The 25,906-nt window shown below is 43.4% G+C and overlaps 1 protein-coding gene across 1 annotated transcript in view; it reads left to right on the forward strand.

Annotated features, from left to right (window-relative positions):
- PIGL (phosphatidylinositol glycan anchor biosynthesis class L) overlaps positions 1–25,906 on the forward strand; it is an 879,462-nt gene that overhangs the window by 559,074 nt on the left and 294,482 nt on the right. Inside the window, exon 4 of the mRNA XM_044054521.1 lies at positions 3,494–3,561. Within this exon, the coding sequence (XP_043910456.1) occupies positions 3,494–3,561 (68 nt within the window). The remainder of the gene's footprint in view (positions 1–3,493; positions 3,562–25,906) is intronic.

Genomic DNA, 25,906 nt, shown 5'->3' on the forward strand with positions numbered 1-25,906 from the left:
ATTGTGTGTGTGTATATATATATATATATATATATATATATATATATATATATAATTCACAAAGAACGAAACAAGCTGATGAAAAAGTAATCAATTGAAGAATTTTATTAATTGGTTAATTAAGCATACAATATATATGTGAATACTACTGTGGTTTAGTTTGTCTGATGAAGGCTGAGCTTACACAGCCGAAAGCGCTTACCAAATATTTTAATAAATTTGAATACGAATTTTAGAAATCAATTGCATTGCCATTTGTTTGCTATTGTGCTTCTGGATTTTTCATCATATATATATATATGTATTTGTATATGTGAGTGTGTATATATATATATATATATATATATATATGTATTTGTACATGTGTGTGTATATATATATATATATATATGTATATATATATATATATATGTATATATGTATTTGTACGTGTATATATATATATATATATATATATATATATATATATTTATATATATATGTATGTATTTGTATATGTATTTATATATACATATATATATATATATATGTATGTATTTGTATATGTATATATATATATATATATATATATATATATGTATATTCATATGTGTGTATATATATATATATATATATATATATATATATATATATATATATATATATATGTGTATATATATTTATAAATATAGGTGTTGGTACATATGCAAACAAGATCTGGGGAAGGTAGTAGAGCATCAGAGGATAGGGAGTAAGCCGCGATCTAGTTGAAGACCTCAAGCTAGTGTAAACGGCCGAGTCAGAACTGAGGATTGGTTCCGAACCCATCAGTAACGAATGAAGGCGAGATGGACAACTTACATGGAACATTATGTTAAGTACATAACTTCTTTTTTTTTGTTTTGTTGGAGAACTGTTAGGGAATATTGACTTTTTCTGTCATTTAAGAGAAAATGAGAGTTGACCAGCCATTGTTGAAGCATGTTAAATGTTTGTTGTCTGATGTTAAGAAGTTCATCTGTAGAAATAGCATTACAGATTAAGGTATTGTCATTTGCATACTGTACTAAAGTGGCCATGGGTACTGCTTTGTACACGTTATTAATAAATATTTTGAATAATAAAGGACCCAGTAGGGATCCTTTTGGGAGCTGGCTAGATGTAGCAATTTGCCATCTAACAGACTGTCTTCTTTGGTTAATCTAAGTTGTGAACCAAAGAATAACCTGTTTGCTCATGTCTGGTTTACTAAGGCTGTAAAGAAGTAACAAATGTATATACTGTCAAAGGCTTTAGAGAGAGCTCGGAGTACTGTAGTAACATTGTTATCTTGTTTTAACTTTTGTGTTGTAAATATGAAGAACATTGAGACAAGCCGTCTTTTAAAAGTTTATTCCAACTGTACAACAGAATTATATACTAAAGCTATGTCAAGAATCTCAATGGCAACACTCAGATCTGCTCTGAGTTACAGCACAATGGCACTAAATATACAGAACCAACTAATATTGCCAACATCCTGGCAGATAGGTTCACTACTAACTTTACCCCCTCTCACCCCCTAAAGGGCCCATCTATATACCGGAAGAATGCAAAGTTCCTTTAATCACGGCTGCACAGGTAAAAACCACACTCTCCAAAGCCAAGAACAGAGCATCCATGTGACCTGACAACATCCCAGGCTGCATTCTACACGAACTAGAGAACGAACTGGCACCCCACCTTAAGTACCATGTTCAATCATTGCCTCACCTCAGGCTTTGTGCCCACCAAATGGCACACAGTGATAGTTATCCCACTCCACAAAGGGGGATCCACTACGGACCCCTGGAACTACTGTCCCATTAGCCTGACAAGCCTGGTCTGCAAGGCCATGGAACGTATTATCATGGAGCTTGTCAACAAAGACATTGGTAATCTCCAAACTCTGGACCCCACCCAGTTCGATTTTGTAAAAGGCAGATCATGTCTCCTAACCCCGATAGATTTCTTTGAAGCAGTCACCAAAGCCATAGATGAGGGTAAGATGGTTCACACAGCCTATCTAGATCTTGCCAAGGCTTTTGACAACATCCCCCACTCTGGAATTATAGATAAACTCACTAAACTAGGTATAAATCCCTATGCCACAAATGGGTCGCCAACTGGCTCACTGACAAAACCCACACTGTGAAAGTAGCAGAATCAAATCTGACTTCAGACCAGTGACAAGTGGAGTACCACAGGGTTCAGTCCTGGGACCTCTCCTGTTTGGTATCTACTTCTCTGAAGTACAGGCTAACACAGAAGGTCTTTGGCTAATGAAGTTCACAGATGACTGCAAACTAGGAGCCATAATCGAAACTCCTAACAGTGTGGACATCCTACAAAAGGGCCTCGGTGAGACAGATGCCTGGTGTCAAAGCCATGGCCTCAAGCTCAGTGCCAAAAGGTGCAGGGCCATCCCTTTTGGTAAAAACTCTGTACCCATGAACTACCACATAGGCGGTAGTCTACTTAACACTGAAAGTGTGATGAGACCTGGGGACAGAGGTGGACAGTAGACTCTCCTTTGATAATCACATCGCCACAGTAGTCAGGAAATCCTTCTATTTGGCGCACCTCTTCACAAAAGGTTTCTCATCCAGGAAAAAAGAGGTAATTCTTCCCTTCTACTTGTCACTCATTAGACCCATTATAGAGTACAACGCCCCTTTTGGTATGTACCTCACAAGACATCTACAACAACTGGAAAGGCCGCAGAAATTCCTCATAAAGAGGATTACCGGCCTCAAACAGATGCCCTATGCAGACCATCTCAAAAAACTCCAGCTTTACTCCGTCACATATCGCCTACTCAGAGGCGATCTCTGCCTAACATACAAAACTATGTCAAACCCAGAGCTGTTGGACATGCTCCACTTAAAGACATCCCAATCCCTCTGAGCTACATGCTATAGGGACCTAAACCTTGTCACAACAATAAACAGAACATGTTGGAGGGATAGATTCCTGTCCCAGAGACTTCCCATACTCTTTTACAAACTACCTATCTATATCAGACAAGCAAAGCTCCTCATTAGCACTCTTCAAGAAAAATCTTGATGATTGGATGGGAAATAGGAAATTCACCCCGGGGATCACTTCTTTGGCTCTGCTCGACAGGGTCGCAAGTAAATAATTTTCTTGGGTGGCGGTAGCCAGAGTAACTTTTTGGCTAGGCTTATATAGGCCCTAGGGCCAATAGCCTAGTACCTACCTATGAACCTATAAGAACTCTGCAGCAACACTTTTTACATTACAAGTTTACAAACATTCATTTCAGCTGTTTTGCTAAAGTTGTCCTAAATGTATTTCAGACTTCCTTAGGTACAGTTTCCTGAGCTGCAATAAAAAAGCAAAACTAAAAGCAGTTTTTTAAGAAGCTGGAGCCATTTAAATTGCATTTATTGTTGACAAGGTTATTTATTTATACTCGCATTGATGTTAATATTTACATGTCTGAATTATGTCGATCCTTCATTATTGTCTGCAGGTGGTGACGTTCGATGAAGGTGGAGTCAGTGCCCATACTAACCATGTAGCCCTTTACAGATCTCTCAGGTGAGTCCGATGACTAGGGTATCTGCATGTGCTTTATAAGAGATCAGGCCAGCTTCACAATGCTTATGCGCTGCTTACTTTTCCAGCTTGTTTTTCCTTTTGATTTCCATTTTCTTTTCTTTCTTCTCCAGTAAATCAAGACCTTCCTTCGTAATACACTTAATTTTTTTTTGTGACAATCCAGACTTTTATATTATTTTTGTGTTTGAGCCATTGTTGATTTTTGTGATTCTGAAATCATCCAAGCATGTTAAACCTTCTCTCCTTCCAGATGTGGATTCCAGAGTATTGAAGAGGTTTAGGAAAGAGGGTTTACATTTCTTCAAATGTATCTGCCAAAAGTCCAAATTACCTCATCCTCACTGCAGAAGATGTTCTTCGTGTTTCACTGTTGCAATCATCATATTTGGGTTATCCCTGCTAGGGTAGCCATCAGTCGTCCCGAATACCAGAGGCTTAGTATTTCTGCATTGGTTGCCATCGCTTCAGGATTGACGTCAGGTCGTCAGTGTTATAAATTAAGGCAGCCAATGCCATTACATAAGTCTTTCTTGCTGGGAGCCCGAAGAAGAAGCCGTTCGCACGAATGCCATTTGGCCGTTGCCTGAGATGTTCTTTGTGTTTCACTGTTGCAGTCATCACATTTGGGTTATCTTCTTGCAGTAGCCGCAGTCGGCCTGATTATCAAAGTCTTGGCTCCTGCGTCGGCTGCTGTCTCATCTTCCGTGATGTCAGGTAGTCAGGGGTATAAAGCATGCAACCAACGCCATTACATTAGTCTTTCTTGCTATGCGGTGCCTGAAGCAGAAGCATTTCGCAAGTGCCGATCGGCTGACTCCTGAAATTTTCATTTTCGAGTTTCAGAATCGAATTCTTCAACTAAAGCTAAGTATCCCATTGGGGAAACTTTTTCTTGCTCTTAACTGTTGTCAGTAACAGTCAATAATTGTATTTCTTGTGGAAAGCAAATACCTCATAAAGATTTTCATTCGTACTGTATTCCTTGCCTAGGCCCTGACCATGAAGTACTTCGCTGTCGGTTTTGTGCCTTATTTAAACAACGGACTATTAGTTGTCGGTATATTTACCCTTCTAAATATTTTGGTACTTGGTTCAATTATCCAGATATGTCTTCGGTTAGCCATCTGACTACCGACATTCTGAAAAAATGCAAAGATAAAGACAGAGACAGGCCGCCTAGGTCCAAAGCTGCCGACGACGCTTCTCCTAAGCTAGTCGCCAGTTCGCCGGTACTCAGTGAGGCATTTTTGCAGCCCCTGATACCCGCTACTTAAGATTTGCAGGCCTCTACTGAGACCCATTCGGAGTCCGGTATGCCGCGAGATGCTTCAACTGTGGAACCTGCGGATGTCTCTACCTTGGATGGGTCCGGAGCCGCTATGCAGGCACCGGCTTCTGAGGGTGTATTCAGGCCTACTGACTTGCATGTTAAACCGACGCCATCTTCTTCTTCAAGGCGTAAATCTCGAACCATGCCTTGAAAATCGACGCCCAGACAGCATGGTCAGGCCTCTATGCCTAAAAAACAAATGATAAGAATGGCTGAAGACCTTATTACTTTAATCAGGTGAATCCAACCTTCCCCCTCTAAGAAACCTAGGACTGAATTTGCTTATGATACTTCTGACCAGGATTCCGAAATTTCTGTTTCCTCTGATGACCAATATTTACCGTTATTTACCTATGAAGATTCTTATGCAGAGGACTCTATTCCCTCTGCTCCAACCCCCCCCCCCCCGAGGATTTCTCTTTTGGTGAAACCTTGCATACTCTTTTGGAGCATTTTTGCTGGGAAAGCCAGGATTACTCTTGATTCTAAAAAGAGGCTTAGGGATTTCTTACTCCTGCCCCAGCACAGGCCCCTTAGCTATCCCTCCTGTACTAGACATTGTTGATGATGCCTTTTCAGAAACTAGATTGGCCCCTGCCTCTTTACCTCCTGCTCCCAGAAAACCTGATTGATATTACAGGGTTCCTGACTCTCACAGGTTCCTTTTTAAAAATCCTACTGCTGATCCTGAGACCATTTCACAGGGACCCAAGAGCATTAAGGCTACTACTGCCAAAAATCCTACCCCCTCTGATTGAGATTCCAGGGCACTGGATAGATGGGGTAAGAAGGTATACACTAATACAGCCTGGGTCATTAGGGCCTTAAATTGCCAGTTTCATATGTGAAAGTGTCAGCAGCATATTATTGGATTGCTTAAACAGAAAATGATGTTGATTCCTGACTGTGCTGAAAATAAGGATTTACAGGATTTAATGCATTCTGCTGAACAGGTTGGAAAACATACTTTGCAATGTGGTTTTGATTCACTAGAGGCATCTTGCAGGACTGCTGTCACCGGGTCTGTACTTAGAAGGAGCCATCATTGCCAGATCATGTTAAAGCTAAATTGCTGGATGCTCCCTTAAATCAGGACCGCCTGTTTGGAAACAAAGCAGAAGTAGTTCTTAAAAAGCTGGAGGAAAAAGCTAAATCTATGCAAACTGTTAAAGATTTCCTACACGTACAGCCTCCAAGATTTAGTAGGCAGTGGCCCTCTAAGAATTGGTCCTTTCCTGTTTCTTCCAGGCCTTCTCAGTCCAAACCCAGAACCAGTAGAACGCCCAGGCTTCAGTCCCAGGTTATGCACAGGACTAAGCAGTGGGGGGCTCCCACTTCCAAATCAGGGAGTAGTAAGACCCCCGCTCCCATGGTAAACTGTCTCAATGACTTAACTTTAAAAATTCCAAGCACTTCTCAACTGACTGCTCCTTTAGGGTGAAAGATTGCTCTGCAGGCAAAAAACTGGGAACTCATTACCCAGGACAAAAGGGTTTTAAATATAGTTTCCCAAGTGTACAGATTTCACTTCCACACATTACCAACCCCAAATGGTTGGCCAGATCTACCCCCAAATCAGTGGGCAGAGGCTCAAAAGCAAGTACTCTCTCTTTTAAGCATAAAGGCTATTCAAACTGTACCAGAAGAGGAAAAGGGACAAGGTTTCTACTCAAGACTTTTCCTGGTACCCAGAAAAGACAATTCATGGTGTCCTATCCTGGACCTTTCTATCTTAAACACGTTTTTGGTGATTCCATAATTCAAGATGTTAGCTCTTCACCAGTTGCTTCCTATGCTAGGCAAAGATGCCAGGTTGGCAACACTGGATTTAAAGGAAGCCTACCTGCACATCTCAGTCAGGGAATCTTGCAGAAGATACCTACACTTCAAAGCAGGCTACATGCACTATCAGTTCTCTGCACTGCCCTTTGGCTTATCTACTGTGCCCAGGGTATTCACAAAGTGCCTAGCCCCAGTCATTGCATTTTGCAGGCAAAGAAATATTCAACTATACCCATACCTGGTTGATTGTCTAATTCAGGCAGAAAGCCAGGACATACTTTTAAATCATTTGGCATTTGTACAAACTGTGCTAACTTGTCTGGGGTACACCATAAACGAAAAGAAATCACATCTGGTACCCTGTCAACAAATTATATTCCTGGGAGCAAGCTTGAACACAACTTCCCAGATGTCTTTCCTCACACCAGAGAAACAAATTCATTTGACAACTTACTTCAAACTAGTGGCCACAAAACCCCTGCTATCTGCAAGGCAAATACTGCAAGCCTTGGGGTTCATGGCCTTCTGCATTCTACTAATTCCATATGCAAGACTGCATAGCAGGAAATTACAATGGTATCTAAAAAGCCTATTGTGTTAACATTCTCAGGATGTAGAAGCAATGATTCCTGTCATAACTTGCCTACGGTTAGAATTACTTTGGTGGGCAGAGGCCTGCCAACAAAACAAGGGTCTACCATTCACTCTACCCACTGCCGCCCAAATCCTAACAACAGTCGCATCAGACTATGCATGGTGGGCTCACCTGGCAGGGAAGTGCATTCAGGGCAAATGGAACCCAAGTCAAATGCACCTGCATATCGATCAAAAAGAAATGTTGGCTGTACAGAATGCTCTGACAGCCTTCAAGGACAACATTCTTCCAGGACAATTAATGGTAAAGATGGACAACACCACTGTCATGCAGTACATAAACAAGCAGGGGGGGTACCCATTTTTACCCCCCTCTGCAGACTACCCATGGCTCTGTGGAACATAGCCTTGAGCTACCAAGTGCATCTACAGGCTCAATTCCTGCCAGGAAAACTAAATACACTGGCAGACGAACTAAGCAGAAATCTCATGGACCCACACGAGTGGAAACTGGAACCAAAGACTTTCAACGTCTTGATAAACAAATGGGGGAGCCCAGATATATACCTGTTTGCCTCCCCCCAGAACTACCATTTGTACAAATTATGCACAAGGACACCCCACAAACAAGCTTGTAATGTGGATGCTCTGTCCTTCAGCTGGAGAAATCTATCAGTTTATGCCTTTCCTCCTCTGCCTCTCCTCTCCAAGATACTACTAAAGCTCAAACAAGACAAACCAAGGATGATACTGATTGCACCAGACTGGCCACGCCAACACTGGTACCCCCTCTTACGCAGTGTGTCACTGCTAGCCCCATAACCCCATGGCACCTGCCTCAGACCCCTACTCTTCTGTCACAGCATTAGAGCCAGATTCTGCACCCCCAGCTTCAAACCCTGAACCTGGCAGCCTGGCTAATTACCTAATCTCTTTGTTACCATCCCTCAGTAAACAAGTGTTGGATGTCATTTTGGAGGCAAGGAGTCCTAGTACTAGAAAATTTTATCCTGAAAAATGGAAAAGATTCTGTGTCTGGTACCAAACTCAAGGGATGGCCACAGCAGTGTCCAACGTATCTCAAATTCTTCAATACTTACCTTAGATGCTTTACAAGGGCCTTTCCTTTTACTCCTTCAAAATTCACACCTCAGCCATTTCAGCTCATTACAACAAAGAACCACTCCTCTTGTCTCATCCACTGCTCAAGCAGTTCCTCAGAGGGGCCAAAAATTTAAGACCACCCAGGAGAGCCCCAACTCCTCCCTGGGATCTTAACTTTGTATTGGGAAAACTCACTCTTCCTCCTTTTGAGCCAGCTGCAAGTGCAGACTTAAAATTCCTTTCTTGGAAAACAGCTTTCCTTTAAGCTATCACTTCAGCAAGAAGGGTATCTGAATTACAGGCCCTTATGGCAATGGAGCCTTTCATCATCTTTCATGCGGACAGGAGGTGTCCCTCAGGATCAGTCCCTCCTTCATGCCCAAGGTGGTATCCAGTGTGGCTCTTAATCAATCCATTCATTTGCCAACCTTCTTTTATAAACCACAGAACAAAGGGGAACGTATACTGCACTCCTTACATGTGCACAGACAACTTAGATTTTACTTGGACAGGACTAAACCTCAAAGGAAATCTGAACAACTGCTGGTGGCATTTGCTGCAGGTGCAGAGGGGAAGGCTATTTCAAAAGAAAGCATTTCTAAGTGGATAGGCCATTGCATTCATTTCTGCTATAAGCACCATGGAAAACCTATCCCACAGGGGATTAGACCCCATTCAACCAGGGCTGCATCTACCTCTACAGCCTTTCTCAGAGGTCCCCCTACCAGAGACATCCTAGAAGCTGCCACCTGGAGTTCTGTACATACTTTCACCAAGCATTACCATTTGCCAATTTTCTCTAAATCCATAGCTGGCTTTGCCACTGCAGTCTTGCAGGGCCTTATAGCTGGTCCTAATGCTATCTAAATTCCTCCTCCCATCCTTAGCTTTGGGAATCAACCCAATTGTGATGATTGCAACAGTGAAACACGAAAAACTTTAGTACAGTTGTGTACACTTACCGTAAATGTAGATGCTCGAGTGTATTCACTGTTGCAGTCCTGGTTACCCTCCCTCCAGCCCCCTGACTTCTTTTGGCTATACCTCTTCTGTCCTTTACTATGCTTAAAAGCTTTTTGGTGTATTTGCTTTTTTGATGGAGGTATAACCTTTTGTGTGTGTGTGTGTGTGTGTGTGTGTGTGTGTGTGTGTGTGTGTGTGTGTGTGTGTGTGTGTGTGTGTGTGTGTGTGTGTGTGTGTGCATATATATATATATATATATATATATATATATATATATATATATATAAAATATTTTTAATTGCTTCCCATTAGGGGGGCACCTGACATCTGGGCCAAGAAAAACTGATGTAATGGCGTCGGCTGCATGCTTTATACCACTGACTACCTGACGTCGCGGAAGATGAGACAGCAACCGACGCAGGACCCAAGACTTTGATAATCAGGCCGACTGAGGGCCCCTGCAAACAGATAACCCAAATGTGATGACTGCAACAGTGAATACACTCAAACATCTACATTTATGGTAAGTGTACACAACTGTACATTTTTCATTTCCGAAATTGAAGTTAAAGTCTTCTAAAGCTAAGTATCCCATTGGTGATCCTTTTTTCTTGCTCTAACCGATGTCACCAAAAGTTAACAATCGTCTCGCTTGTGGAAAGCAAATACCACACCAAGATTTTCAGTCCTACTGCGTCACTTGTTTAGGCCCTGACCACGACATCCCCCGTTGTCGCTTTTGTGCTCTGTTCAACACCAGAACTATACGTCGTCGGGCCCTTATTGTAGCTAGATATTTTCGCTCTCAGTGTTCGAATTCCGATATGGCTTCAGTAAAGCCATCCGACAGCAGATCTTCCAAAACAATGTAAAGATATAGACAGAGACAGACAGACTGCACAGGTCCAAAACTGCCGACATCGCTTTCGTTAAGCTAGTAGTCAGTTCTCCGGTCCTAAGTGAGGAGCTTTAGCAGCCACTGATTCCCGCTTCTGTGGATTCACAGATCGCTACCAAGACCCTTTCGGAGTCCGGTATGCTGCAAGACTCTTCACTGACTAAGGATCCTGAGGATGTCTCTACCTTGGATGGGTCCGGAGCTGCTGAGCAGGCACCGGCTTCTGAGGAAGTACTTCGCACTAACGATTCTCGACACAGACTGACAACTTCTTTCGCATCTACAGTTATTTCGAAAACTACCGAGTTTCTAAGACACTGGGTACTACCACACCTAAGAAACCAATGACCCAGTCTCAGGCACCTGCTTCCTTGCCTCAGTCTCAGATGCTTAAAATGGCAGAAGACCTTATAATGCTTATCCGGGGAAGCCAGGCTACCCCTTCCAAAAGAAAAAGAGATTTGTCCCCAGTAGTGTTAGCTGAAGAGGAGTCCGGTGACTCTGATGCATCTGATTATGAAGATATGCAACCCCCTCAGCTTATGAAGAATCTAATGCAGAGGAATCCAATCTTTCAGCCCCTCCACCGAGGACTTCTCCTTTGGGGAAACCCTACATACCTTAAGGGAGCATTTCCAATGGGAATGTCAGGACTACCCTCATTCAAAAAAAAGACTCAGGGAATTCCTAGATCTTCCACAGCACAGACCTCTGGCCATTCCTCCTGTCCTGGATGTTGTGGATGATGTTTTTATGGAATCCATGTTGACTCCTGACACCATCCCTCCTGCTCCCAAGAAACCAGACAGATACTATAGAGTCCCTGACTCACAAATTGTATTCAAAAATCATACTGCTGACCCTGAGGTTATCTTTCAAGGACCTAAAGGAATTAAAGCAACTTCTGCTAAGAATCCCACCCCCTCATGTAGGGATTTCTGAGCATTAAACAGATGGGGTAAAAAAGTATACACCTCTGCTACTCTTGCTATTACAGCACTAACTTTTCTCTTCCATATGCTGAAATATCATCAACATACCATGAAACTCCTCAAACAAAAAATATCTTCCTTTCCTGCTTGTGCAGAAAATAGTTACAAGAGTTAATGCATTCTGCAAGTCAAGTAACTAAGCACACATTACAGTGTTGTTTTGATGCCCTAGAAGCATCTTCCAGGGCAGCAGTCACTGGTTCTGTCCTTAGAATGCATGCTTGGCTAAAGGAACAGCCCTTGCCAGACCGTGTCAAATCCAAATTATTGGACGCACCACTGCACAAAGACAACTTATTTGGCACCAAGGCAGAGGAGGTCTTAAAAAAGATGGAAGAAAAAGCTAAATCTATGCAGACAATTAAAGACTTTTTGCAGGTCCAGCCACCGAGGTTCAGTAGGCATTGCCCCTCCAAGCACTGGTCCTTTACTGCCTCCTCCAGTTCAGCTCAGCCCAGACCCTGGGGAAGCAGGCCCCCCGGACAGCAGCCCCAGGGAATGCAGAGATGTCCTTCATGGATGCATCTGCAGTCATAACAAATGGTTTGTCCTGTCGTCAGGCAGCCCTTCGGTCGGCCGGATTCCAAAGTCTGGGTCCGGCTTCAGCTGATGTCGCACTCCACCCGACGTCATCTCTGCTGGTCTTCGGGTATAAAGGCATCAGCCGACGCCATTTTCCTCAGTCTTTCTTGCCGCGTGGCGCCCGAAGCAGAAGCTGTTCGCAAGTGCCGGTCGGTCAGATCCAGAGATTACTACTACGAATACTACCAAGACTTCTAAAAGCTAAGTACCCGTTGGGGACTCTTTCTTGCCTCAGCCGATGTCAGAAAAAGTCAATAACTGTTTAACTTGTGGGAAACAAATACCTCATAAAGATTTCCACTCTTACTGTTTGCCTTGCTTAGGCCTAGACCACGACGCAGCAGCCTGTTCGGCCTGTGCTTCCTTCAACAGACGAACGCTTAGGCGTCGGTCGGAGTTTGCTGAACAGTTTTTCGGCTCAGATTTTGCGTACATTATGCCGCGGATCCTCCGACTACCCAAATTGTTAAAAACGCAAAGAAAAGACCGACACTGCGGTCCGCGGTTTCGCTGAAACCACTGTTAAGCAAGCCAGAGTGTCTCGGTTTTGGCGAAACCGAGAAAACTGGTCAATCTTCAGCGAATCCATGACTACTACTGAGGCTCCTGCTACCTTATCTGAATCAGCCTCAGAAATTTTGCCTACAACTGTGGTTCCTACTGATCTATCAGACACCATCCCCTTGGATATCTCTACTCCAGCACGTGGTGCTGCTAGGCCTCCTGCAGCCATGTCTATTAAGGCCTTTGCCAGGGCTAAAGCAGCCAAATCAGCTAAATCAGTGCCTGTTAAACCACCCTCACTCAGGCCCACTTCTAGTTCACAAATGCTTACTCTGGCAGAAGATTTAATATCCTTCTAAGCAATGGAGTTCTTCCTCTTTAAAACCAGGGAGTGCTAAGCCACCCCCTCATGGTAAGAAATCAGAATGATTTCACGCTTCCACCCCTCCCTCTACCCACCTTTTCTTGCCCCTGGGAGGAAAACTCTCCTTCCACGCAAGCACCTGGGCCACCATTACCAATGACAGCTGGGTCCTCAACATAGTGTCCCAGGGATACAAATTTTATTTCCACACTCTACCAACCCCAAAAGGGTTCCCAGATCTTCCCCCTAACCAGTGGACAGAGGCCAAAAAGCAAGTCCTTTCCCTGCTCTCGATGAGGGCAATAGAGCATGTTCCTGCAGAGCAGGTAGGTTAAGGTTTCTACTCCAGACTCTTCCTGGTACCCAGAAAAGAGGGCACCTGGCGTACCATCCTTGATCTATCCTTTCTAAACACTTTCCTGGTGATACCAAAATTCAAAATGCTTACCCTCCAGCAACTTCTACCTATGCTCTCCAAGGACGCTTGGTTAGCCACCCTAGACCTAAAAGAGGCCTACCTACACATCCCAATCAGGGAATCTTCCAGGAAATATCTCCGTTTCAGGGCGGGATCACTGCACTTTCAGTTCTCTGTGCTTCCCTTTGACTTATCCACTGCTCCCAGAGTTTTCACAAAATGCCTGGCTCCCGCAATTACTTTTTGCAGACAAAAAATATTCAGATTTACCCATACTTAGACGACTGCCTAATTCAGGCAGACAGTCAGGAAAAGCTGCTAAAGCACGTGACCTTTGTAAAAGACCTACTGACCTCCCTGGGGTATACTGTCAACAAAAAGAAATCCAAACTAGTACCCACACAAAAAATTGTATTCCTGGGAGCAAGCCTGGACACGGCATCCAAGATGGCATTCCTTACACTAGAAAAACAAACCTACCTGGCTACCTACTTCTCTCAACTAGCCACCAGCCCCCAGTTATCTGCAAGGAAAATCCTGCAAGCTCTGGGGTTCATGGCTTCTTGCATTCTACTCATTCCATATGTCAGACTGCATATGAGGAAACTACAATGGTACCTAAAAAGCCTTTGGTGTCAACACTCCCAAGACCTGGACATTCTTTTATAACAATAATACCTTGCATAAGGAAAGATTTCCTTTGGTGGGCAGCAGCATGCAACCACAACAAGGGACTACCCTTCTCACAACCCCATGATGCGCAGACCCTCACCACAGATGCATCAGACTATGCCTGGGGTGCACACCTGGATGGCAGGTGCATTCAAGGCCAATGGAGCCCAAACCAAATACATCTGCACATCAACCAAAAAGAGATGTTAGCTGTTCAGCAAGCTTTGACAGCCTTCAGACCCCTAATCTCCCCGGGGCCTCTACTGATCAAACCAGACAACACCACTGTGGTGTGGTATATCAACAAGCAGGGAGGGACTCACTCGTACCCTCTGTACAGGCTCGCCATGACTCTTTGGCACACACCCTCAGCCATGCAACTACACCTGCTAGCACAATTCCTACCAGGCTCTCTAAACTCTCTGGCAGACAACTTAAGCAGAAATCTTCTGGACCCACACGAGTGGCAGCTAGACCAAAGAACCTTAACTGTTGTAACCCAGAAATGGGGCACCCCTAAGGTCGACCTCTTTGCTTCCCACTCCAACCATCAGCTCAGCAAATTGTGCAACAGGGAGCCTCACAGCAAGGCCTGGAAAGTGGATGCTCTATCCTTCCAGTGGATCAACCTCTCGGTCTGTGCATTCCCTCCTCTACCACTCATTACAAGGATACTACTCAAAATAGGGGAGGAAAAAACGAGGACAATCCTGATTGCCCCAGACTAGCCATGCCAGCACTGGTACCCTCTGCTGCGAAGCCTGATACCACTGCCACCATGGCGTCTCCCTCAGATCCCAACACTCCTGACCCAGAGGAATGGAGAATTCAAGCATCCCCAGTTGCAGACCCTTAACCTGGCAGCCTGGCTTATTCCCTGACCACTCCACAAGCTGCCAATCTAAGCAAACAAGTTCCAGATGTTATACGTGAGGCCAGACGCCCTAGCACTAGAAAGTCTTATGCTGACAAGTGGAAAAGGTTTTGCACCTGCATCCAGGCTAAGGGAGCCAGAACTGCACAGCCCTCCCTACCTCTTATCCTGGATAACCTGGCTGACCTACTACACAAGGGTCTATCCTTCTCTTCCATTAAAATTCATGCCTCTGCCATCTCTGCTCATTTCAGCACAGAACCACCTCTTTTCTCACACCCTCTCATCAACCATTTCCTAAGAGGGGCTAACAACTTGATGCCACCCAGAAGAGCACCAGCTTGGGACCTTAACTTTGTTTTGGAAAAAATCACCCTGTCCCCTTTTTAACCAGCAATGTCAGCAGAGTTAAAGTTCCTCTCTTGGAAGACAGCCTTGCTTCTGGCCATCACTTCAGCTAGAAGAGTATCCGAGTTGCAAGCACTAATGGCTGTAGAGCCCTTCATCATTTTCCACGCTGACAGGGTCTCCCTCAGGACTAACCCATCCTTCATGCCAAAAGAGGTGTCCAGTGTTTCTCTCAACCCATCCATTCATTTGCCCACCCTTTTTCCCTAACCCAAAAAACTAGGGGGAAAGGATTCTGCAATCTCTAGATTTGCACAGACAGCTCAGATTCTGCCTAGACAGGACTAAATCATTTAGGAAGACTGATCAATTGTTAGTCAGCTTTGCTACAGGAGCAGAGGGCAAGGCCATATCCAAACAAACCATTTCCAAATGGATAGCACACTGCATCCATTTCTGCAACAAGCAGCACGGGAAACCTCCCCCCAAGGGGGTCAGGACACATTCCACCCGAACAACCACAACCTCTTCAGCTTTCCTCATAGGGGTCCCCACCAGGGATATCCTGGAGGCTGCAACATGGACATCTGTTCATATCTTCACCAAGCATTACCACCTGCCTGTCTTCTCCAAATCCAGGGCAGGCTTTGCCACAGCAGTCTTGCAGGGCATCCTAGCCTGCCCCCAGTTTTTTGACTACCTCCACCGTTTTCTTTAGCCTTGGGAGTCAACTCAAATGTGATGACTGCAGCAGTGAAACACGAAGAACATAGTACAGTTGTGTACACTTACCATAAATGTAGATGTTCGAGTGTATTCACTGTTACAATCCTGGTTTCCTTCCCTCCATCCCCGTTGTCTCTCTCTCTCTCTCTCTCTATCCTTACAAGGATGTTTTGGTATTTACTTTCTACTGGTGGTGTTCTTCCACCATAACTCTTGGGGGCTCCTGACTTTCAAGCAAGAAAAATTGATGTAATGGCATGGCTGCCTTAATTTATAACACTGACGACCAAACGTCAGTCCTGGAGCGACGGCAACTGATGCAGAAATACTAAGCCTCTGGTATTCGGGCTGACTGAGGGCTACCCTGGAAGGGATAACCCAAACGTGATGACTGCAACAGTGAGTACACTCGAACATCTACATTTATCGTAAGTGTACACAACTTTACTTTTCATTTGGTTATATTGCATGTAGTCTTGTCAAGTTTTATAGTCATTGCCACAAACATAATCATGTAGTACAGAAACAACTGCAGTTATGAGCGAATAAACTGGACACAGGATAATTCCAAGAGGTCAGATGCTATATTAGTTTTTTTTTTTTTTTTAAGTAAATATGTCTTGTGGCTACTATGGCAAACCTCCTACTGCTGCCGCCTTACACTAGTGCTGCCTTCCATCCCTGATTGTTGCTGAACAGCCCCATCCTGCCATTTCTGACATATTACTGCTGCTCCTTATATAGCCCCAAATACAATTATGTGATTACCTCTCCACTATTTTCTGTGCTGACCACAGTTTCTCCTGCTAAAGAATGTGACTGGTTTACAGTGTCAGAGCATACTGAACACAGAAGAGAGACTGTTTCATTACCAGAATGAGTAGATTAGTCTGTATTGCACAACAGACCATTTTTCTTTTGTCTCTTTCCCCCCCTGCCAGACAGAGTATGATGAAAGACATCCCCACAATTTTGGTCCCTGCCCTGAATAACACAACATACTGCTGCTGCTAACTACCACTAGGATCTTTTGATAGTATAACAGTTTCCTTCATGCCTCCTTCCAAGGAAGGAAAGATGTCACTGTTGTTTTTTTCTTCCTAAATTCCTCTGCCAGCATCCTTGACTCATCATCAAACCTTCATCACTGAAGCTGTCTGGACAAAAGCCTGAAGAGTGACCTGAAGCCACCTGTTCCAGCAGTTAGTCATTGTGGTTTCCTTAGGAATATGTCTTATGGGGTGGGGCTTACCCTAAGACTTTTGATTACTCTTTTATCTTTTGGGGCTTTGTCTTGCAACCAAAAGATATTTGCATTTCCCTGACTTACAAGGGGGTGACACAGTAAGAAGCATTGCTGCCCCACAACAGGAGTTTTTCCTGTTTGATTCAGGACTAGAGTGCCTTCTATGCAGAGTATGCATGTCCTCTGTGTGTTGGGTTGGGTTGTCTCCCACTTCCCAAAGACATTCTGTGGGCTGATTGGTAAATCTAAATTGTCTGTAGGTATGTATGCAGTGTTTGTGTGTGATATGGAAGAAAGGTCTTGCAATCTACTTAAATTCTGTAGTTGTCTAATAAAATCAAGATGGTGGTAGCTGTTCTTGGAGTTACTGTTTGAGTCTGATGGGACTTGTAAGCATGGACAGATGGAACACACAAAGGATCTGCAGCCACAGATTTTCCCCTTTTTCCAGTCCTCTTAAAGTTCTGTGGACCACCCATAACAAACAACCTTATTTTAAATTTTATTTATTAATTATTAATTTATTAATTATTTTAAAGGGATCCCGGTCCCTTTAGAGACAGCCAATGAGCAAGAGCTACACACAGGAACAGAGTTACGTGAACAAATGGTTCAGGAAGCACACACACGGGCAAATGTGCATTCCTCACAATTGTTTCAGCCACATTCCTACAAGTATATGCCAGCAACAAACACCTGGTCTTGATCATTCATTTAGAATCTATCCCAGATCCTCCCACTGTTGTAGATGGTAATCACGTGTGAAGACTGGATCCTGTGAATTTTCCTTTACTCTTAGAACGTCCGCTACCGATGACGCGGATAAAAGAACCTAAGGAGCAGCATGAGGGGGAAGGTGCCTATGCAACTACCTGTAACCAAGAGCAAAATGAAGAAATGAGACTGTTTTTTAACTTTTCCAAATATAATTTAAGAGAACATGAGATGTTCTTTGTGTTTCACTGTTGCAGTCATCACACTCGGGTTATCTGCCTGCAGGTAGCCCTTAGTCAGCCCGAATATCAGAGACTTAGTATTTCTGCATCGGATGCTGTTGCTCCAGGACTAATGTCAGGTCATCAGGGGTAGAAAAACAGCCAGCCGATGCCATTACATCAGTCTTTCTTGGCGAGGAGCCCGAAGCAGAAGCAGTTCGCAAGTGCCGGTCGGCCGCTATCTGAATTTTCGTTTACGAATTGAATAATCCTGAAGTATTCTAAAGCTAAGTACCCTGTTGGGGAACCTTTTTTTTTGCTCTAACCAATGTCAGAAAAAGTTAACAATTGTCTTGCCTGTGGAAAGCAAATACCTCACTGAGATTTTCATTCTTACTACGTCACCTGTTTAGGCCCAGACCACGACGTACCTCGCTGTCGGTTTTGTGCCTTGTTTAATGCCCAAACCATTTGTCATCATTCTCTCTTTGTCGCTAAATTCTTTTGCTCTCAAGCTCCGTATTCTGAAATTGCTTGGGTAAGCCATCCCACTACTGATATTCTGAAAACACATAAGGATAAAGACAGAGACAGACCACATAGGTTCAAAGCTGCCGACGACGCTTCCATTAAGCTAGTTGCCAGTCCCCCGGTACTCAGTGAATCACCTTTGCAGCCCCTGATGCCCGCTTCGATGGATTTGCAGGCCTCTACCGAGACTCTTCTTCGAGTATGGAACCTGTGGATGTCTCTACCTTGGATGGGTCCAGAGCCGCTGTGCAGGCACTGGCTTCTGAGGCAGTTCTTCACTCATCCAATGTTCGACTCAAACCGAAGACTTATTTTTTAACCAAAATTACTGACTTTCTTAGGCCCAGAGTACGCACTATGCCTAGAAAACCAACAACCAAAGTGCATGCACCTGCCTCCATGCCACAAAAACAAATGCTTAGAATGGCAGAAAACCTTATTACGCTGATAAGGGGAAGTCAGCCTTCCTCTGCTAAGAGAAAGAGACCAGTCCCCCCTACAGCTTCTACAGACCAGGAGTCCTATGACTCTGAGATTTCTGATTATGAAGAAATGCCCTTATCTGCTTATGAGGATTCAGATGCAGAGGTATCCATTTCCTCTACCTCCCCTCCAGAGGATTTTTCTTTTGGTGAAGCCTTGCATACCTTAAGACAGCATTTCCACTGGGAATGCCAAGACTATCCTTAGTCCAAAAAGAGACTCAGAGAATTTCTAGAGTTGCCTCAGCACAGGCCTTTAGCAATACCAACTGTCCTGGATGTTGTTGATGATGTTTTTATGGAATCCAGTCTTACTCCTGATACTTTAATTCCTGCTCCTAGAAAACCAGACAGGTACTACAGAGTACCTGACACTCACAAATGTATTTTCAAGAATCCTACTGCTGACTCAGAGATCATTTTCTAGGGGCCTGAAGGTATCAAGGCTACTCCATCCAAGAATCCCACCCCTTCGGACAGGGATTCCAGAGCTTTGGACAGATGGGGTAAGAAGGTACATACCTCTGCAACTCTTGCTATTAGGACATTGAATTGTCAGTTTCACATGCTGAAGTACCAGCAGCATATTATGGAACTTATTAAAGAAAAAGTGGCAACCTTTACAGACTGTGCGGAAAATAAAGAGTTGCAGGAGCTTATGCACTCTGCAAGCCAAGTCAGTAAGCATACTTTGCAGTATGGCTTTGACGCCCTAGAAGCATCTTGCCGGGCAGCAGTCACTGGATCTATATTGAGAAGACACGCTTGGCTCAAGGAGCAAACCTTGCCAGACCATGTCAAATCAAAGTTACTAGACGCTCCTTTGAACAAGGACTGTTTGTTTGGCACCAAAGCAGAAGAGGTTCTTAAAAAGATGGAAGAAAAAGCTAAGTCAATGCAAACTGTTAAAGAATTCTTACAAATGCAACCCCCTAAATTCAGTAGGCATTGCCCTTCCAAAAACTGGTCCTTTCCAGCCTTCTCCAGGCCTTCTCAAACCAGACCCAGGGGAAACAGACCACCCATACTACACTCTCAGGGTATGCAGAGATCTAAGCAATGGCGTGCCCCCACCCCTAAAGCAGGGAGAGTGGTAAGCTACCTCCTTACAGAAAAAACACAATTACTTCATTACTACACTCCCCAGCCCTGCCCAGTTGCTTGTGCCCCTAGGAGGAAAACTTGCCCTTCATGCAAAAAATTGGATGTGCATCACACAGGACTGGTGGGTCCTCAACATTGTATCCCAGGGGTACAAATTTTATTTCCATTCACTGCCAACCCCAAGTGGGTTTCCAGACCTTCCTCCAAACCGGTGGGCAGAGGCTGAAAGCCAAGTAGCTTCCCTGCTCAATATCAGAGCTATTCAGCCTGTTCCAGTAGAACAGAGGGGTCAAGGATTCTACTCCAGACACTTCCTGGTACCCAGGAAAGAGGGATCTTGGTGTCCAATCCTGGATCTTTCAGTTCTCAACACTTTCCTGGTGGTACCAAAATTCAAAGTGCTTACCCTGCAACAGCTTCTTCCTGTGCTATCCAAGGATGCCTGGTTAGTCACCCTAGACTTAAAAGAATTCTATCTGCACATTCCCATAAGGGAGTCATGCAGGAAGTATCTACGTTTTAGGGCAGGATCTATGCATTATCAGTTTTCTGCACTTTGCTTTGCCTTATCTACTGCGCCCAGAGTTTTCACAAAATGCCTGGCTCCAGCCATTGCATACTGCAGGCAGAGAAATATTCAAATTTACTTGTAATTGGACGACTGCCTGATTCAGGCGGACAATCAGGAATTGCTGTTGCAGCACCTGACATTTGTGAAACACCTTCTCAATTCCTTGGGGTACACCATCAACGAAAAGAAATCAAAACTGGTACCCAGTCAAAAGATGGTATTCCTGGGAGCAAGCTTGGACACAGCATCCCAGATGGCATTTCTCACTTAAAAACAAGTCTATCTGACAGCCTACTTCAAAAGGCCACCCGAACCCAGCTATCCACAAGAAAAATACTGCAGGCCCTAGGGTTCATGGCCTCATGTACACTGCTAATTCCATATGCAAGACTGCATATGAGGAAACTTCAGTGGTACTTAAAAAGTCTTTGGTGCCAACATTCTCAGGACCTGTAAACAGTCATTTCTATCATACCCTGACTAAGGACAGAGTTCCTTTGGTGGACAGAAGCATGCTACCACAACAAGGGACTGCCCTTTTCTCAACCCCACTCTGCTCAGACCCTAACCACAGATGCATCAGACTATGCCTTGGGAGCTCACATGGACGGCAAATGCATTCAGGGCCACTGGAGCCCAAGTCAAATTCATCTGCACATCAACCAAAAAGAGATGCTAGCTGTGCATAACGCCTTGACAGCTTTCAGATCCCTACTGTTTCCAGGACAACTGCTAATAAAAACAGACAACACCACAGTTATGTGGTACATCAACAAGCAGGGGGGAACCCACTCCTACCTACTCTGCAGGTTAGCCATGGCTCTGTGGCACACGGCCTTGGACATGCAAGTCCGTCTGCAAGCTCAATTCCTGCCAGGCAAACGAAACTCACTGGCAGATGACTTAAGCAGAAGTCTCCTAGACCCACACTAGTGGCAATTGGAACCCAGCACCTTCAACTTTCTGATTCCGAAATGGGGGACCCCAGTGGTGGATTTCTTTGCCTCCCCCTACAACCACCAGCTCAACAAATTCTGCACCAGGAATCCTCACAGCAGGGCCTGAAAAGTGGATGCCCTATCTTTTCCATGGGTAAATCTCTCAATCTATGCCTTTTCCCCCTCTGCCTCTTCTCTCAAGAGTATTACTCAAGATAAGACAGGACAGACCAAGGTCAATTCTGATTGCCCAGGACTGGCCACACCAGCACTGGTACCCACTCCTGCGCAGCCTGTCACCGGTGCCACCCTGGCACCTACACCAGAACCCAACCCTGCTCTCTCAGCAGGAGGGACAGATTTTGCATCCACAACTGCAAACCCTAAATCTTGCAGCCTGGCTTATTCCTTGAATTCTCCCCCAGCAACCCTAAGCAAGCAGGTGCTGGACAGCATTCTTGAAGCCAGAACCCAGTGCAAGAAAATCCTATGCTGATAAGTGGAAAAGGTTCTGCTCCTGTATTCTGTCTAAAGGAGAGGACACAGCTTTGCCTTCCCTGCCTCTAATCCTGGATTACTTAGCAGATCTACTCCACAAAGCCTTGTCCTTCTCCTTCATTAAGATACATGCCTCAGCCATTTTGGCTCATTACAATATTGAGCCACCTCTCTTCTTGCACCCTCTTATCAAACAGTTCCTGAGAGGGGCAAACAACTTAAGGCCACCATGGAGAGCACTCTCCCCTGCTTGGGACCTTAACTTTGTACTGGAAAAGCTCACGCTTCCCCCTTTGAACCTGCTGCATCAGCAGACTTAAAATTCCTCTTTTGGATAAAAGCCTTTCTTCTGGCCTTCACTTCAGCTAGAAGAGTATCTGAGCTACAAGCACTTATGGCTGTGGAACCCTTCATTATTTTCCATGCTGACAGGGTTTCCTACAGGACTAACCCTTCCTTTATGCCTAAAGTGGTGTCCAGTGTGGCTCTCAACCATTCCATCCATTTGCCAACTTTCTTTCCTAATCCTCAAAATAAAGAGGAAAGGATCCTGCACTCCTTGGATGTGCACATACCGCTCAGATATTACCTTGAGTAGGACTTAGCCCTTCAGAAAATCTGACCAGTTACTAGTCAGCTTTGCAACAGGGGCAGAGGGCAAGGCCATTTCAAAACAAACAATTTCCAAATGGATAGCACACTGCATCAATTTCTGCTACAAGCACCATGGGAAACCAACCCCTCAGGGGGTCAGAACACATTCTGCTAGGGCAACATCTACCTCTACAGCATTTCTCAGGGGAGTCCTACTAGGGACATCCTGAAAGCTGCTACCTGGAGTTAATTACACACCTTCACCAAGCATTACCACCTGCCTATCTTCCAAATCTAGGGCAGGTTTTGCAACAGCAGTCCTGCAAGGCATAGTAGCCAGCCATAACTCTTCTTGACTACCTCCACCCTTCTTCAGCTTTGGGAGTCCACCCAAGTGTGATGACTGCAACAGTGAAATACGAAGAACATAGTACAGTTGTGTACACTTACCATAAATGTAGATATTCAAGTGTATTCACTGTTGCAGTCCTGGTTTCCCCTCCCTCCAGCCCCCTGTTTTTTCTGTCTCTCTCTCCTCTCTATGGCTGTTACTCATCCCTTTCAGGGGTATTGGTATTTACTTTTTACTGGTGGTGTTTTCCCCACCATAACTTAGCTCCCTGTTTGGGGGGCTCCTGACATTTGGGGCAAGAAAAACTGATGTAATGGTGTCGGCTGCCTGTTTTTATACCCCTGACGACCTGACGTCAGTCCTGGAGCGACAGCATCCGACGCAGAAATACTAAGTCTCTGGTATTCGGGCTGACTGAAGGCTACCTGTAAGCAGATAACCTGAGTGTGATGACTGCAACAGTGAATACACTCAAACATCTTCATTAATGGTAAGTGTACACAACTGTACTTTTTTTTTCTTTAGTAGAGGATTGACGTTTGTACCTTCTAAATATGTTGATGTATCAGTCACGTTACTCGAGTTTAAACAGTTTATTAGAAATTTGAATTCAAAAATATTTTGTGGTGCAGATAATGACTATACAACAGGTTTTCTAAGGCATTCTACTACATTTGTACTATATAACACCACCATTCTATGTGTGTTTGAGAAAGCTGTGGAATGAGCTGTTTATAAGTTGCATAATACCAAACAGTGAAGTAAGTTCTGTAATTTGAGTCTAGAACAGTTTACAGCTCTACAGTCTTTGTCAAAGAATCTGGATATTGTAATTAAAAACACAGATAAAGGTGGAGGGGTGGTTGTTTTGGATAGTGAGTATTATTGTGAAAGCATGTGCTTATTGATGAATACAGGCATATAAATAGGAGCAATGCTATTGCTGCTGTTCCTAATATTAAACAGGCTATTTATACTATGCAGAAAAAATAGATAAGTTTTAGGGAAGTATCTGTGAAGATCCTGTGGAACATAACTAGGGTTACCACCTGTCCCACTTTGCGATATAAACAAAAAAGAAATATTATGGCAGATATTTACCGATGCAGCTAGGGAACCAGGATTAAATGAATACATTACTATAAAACCTGTTTTAATATTAGGTTAGAATGGTGTTAGATGATCATGAAAGTGGGTGTGTTGCTATAATGTTAACAATACAAACATGAAACAGTTACAATATGTATGTGGGACATATCATAGTCTATGTGTAATATGATGCTCCTCTGTTTAAACTTTGGGTATATTTACTTACTTTTACTTTTATTTATGTATACATGTACTTTATGGATATTTTAGCCTTTATAATTGTAGATTTTATTATTGTGAAGATTTTTAGACATAGGATGATTTTTCATGTATGGATATTGTTTATATTATATACATTTTTAAATATGAATGTACAATGTTATATTATTGGATTATAGGTTAGGCAGATTTAGCTTTGGTGATCGCATAGATCACCATAATACTGCTTTATATAGCAGAAATGTTTTATGGTTATATCACTTTAAAATTTAAAGTGGGCCGACTTTTGGCGCCAAAAAGTTTTTAAATAAACTGAGAAAACACTTTGTTAGACATTATGAAGAAGTCCACCTTCAGTGTGGATGAAAGTGCTAAATGTTAATGTCTTATCTTTTTGCTATGGTCTATTAAAATAACGTATTTTCATTTTTACTTCGGTTTTCATTTATCGTGCATCCAAGACTGTGTTTCCAGCTTACAGTTTTTGATTTTCTGTTGTCGGCAGCTGGTTTCGTTATTTATCACGTTGCGAGGGACAGTCCCTCTTTGGGCAGTTGTGTCCTGCAAAAAAACTGAAAAAAAATACAAATGTCCTGAGATTTTGGGACAAAATTATTTCCTATATTTTATGTAATAGTTGCATAAAACATTCAGAATCTGAAACACCTAATTGTTATAAGAAACGGAATAAGCAACTAAAATGCTACAAGAATAATATTTTATTTAGGCAAAAAAGTGAAGTTCTTTCCTTTGTACTGGCCATGGGTATGTTTCACCCTGCAAAATCTGACGTTTGTTCCAAAAATGTCCCACTTTGGGCATTTGAAAAGGTGGAAACCCTAAACATTACAAAGATGCTAAATGGATTGAAGAAGTAAAATAAAGAATAAGAAGTTTAAAGGTACAGGATATGAAATGGGATGAAGTAACAGCCAGAGAGATTGAAACAAAGTTAAGAAACGCCTCTAATTGGAAAACCCTAGGCCCAGATGCAGTACCTAACTTTTGGTTAAAAGTATTAACATCTTTGCATGAAGATTTAGACATGAGTAAGAACCATTTATATGCGCATCCTGAACAGATACCAGCCTGGCTTACAAAAGGAAAAACAATGCTCCTACTTAAGAGTGAACCTGCAAGCTACCCCAAAAATTATAGACCAATAACTTAGCTTCCGACAACGTATAAACTATACATGGGAATTGATGCTGACAGAGTTTATAGCCATTTAGAAGAAAACTCAGTTATGGCAGTAGAACAAAAGTGCAATAAACGAAAGTCATATAGAACAAAGGATCATTTGTTGTTAAATAAAGTCATAGTGGAGAACTGTAAAAAGGTGAAGAATCTTAAGTATGGCATGGATTGACTAGAAAAAAAAAACATTTGATAGTATCCCACAATCATGGATAAAAGTTCTTAAAAATGTATAAGATACACAGTACACTGACTGACTGCATTACAGTGAAGAAGCATTCCTAAGGAATGTGAAAGGGCTTACTTTCATTTAATAAATGTTTTGGATTTCATGTTATTGGCTGTGGTGTTTGTCAGAGGAGTTGTTTTTTTGATTTTACATTTGTTCTCCTCCGGCTGTTTACCTTGGAGGTATGT

Source organism: Protopterus annectens, chromosome 13.part0 (assembly GCF_019279795.1).
Source record: "Protopterus annectens isolate FY-2018-M chromosome 13.part0, PAN1.0, whole genome shotgun sequence".
Lineage (NCBI taxonomy): Eukaryota > Metazoa > Chordata > Ceratodontiformes > Protopteridae > Protopterus > Protopterus annectens.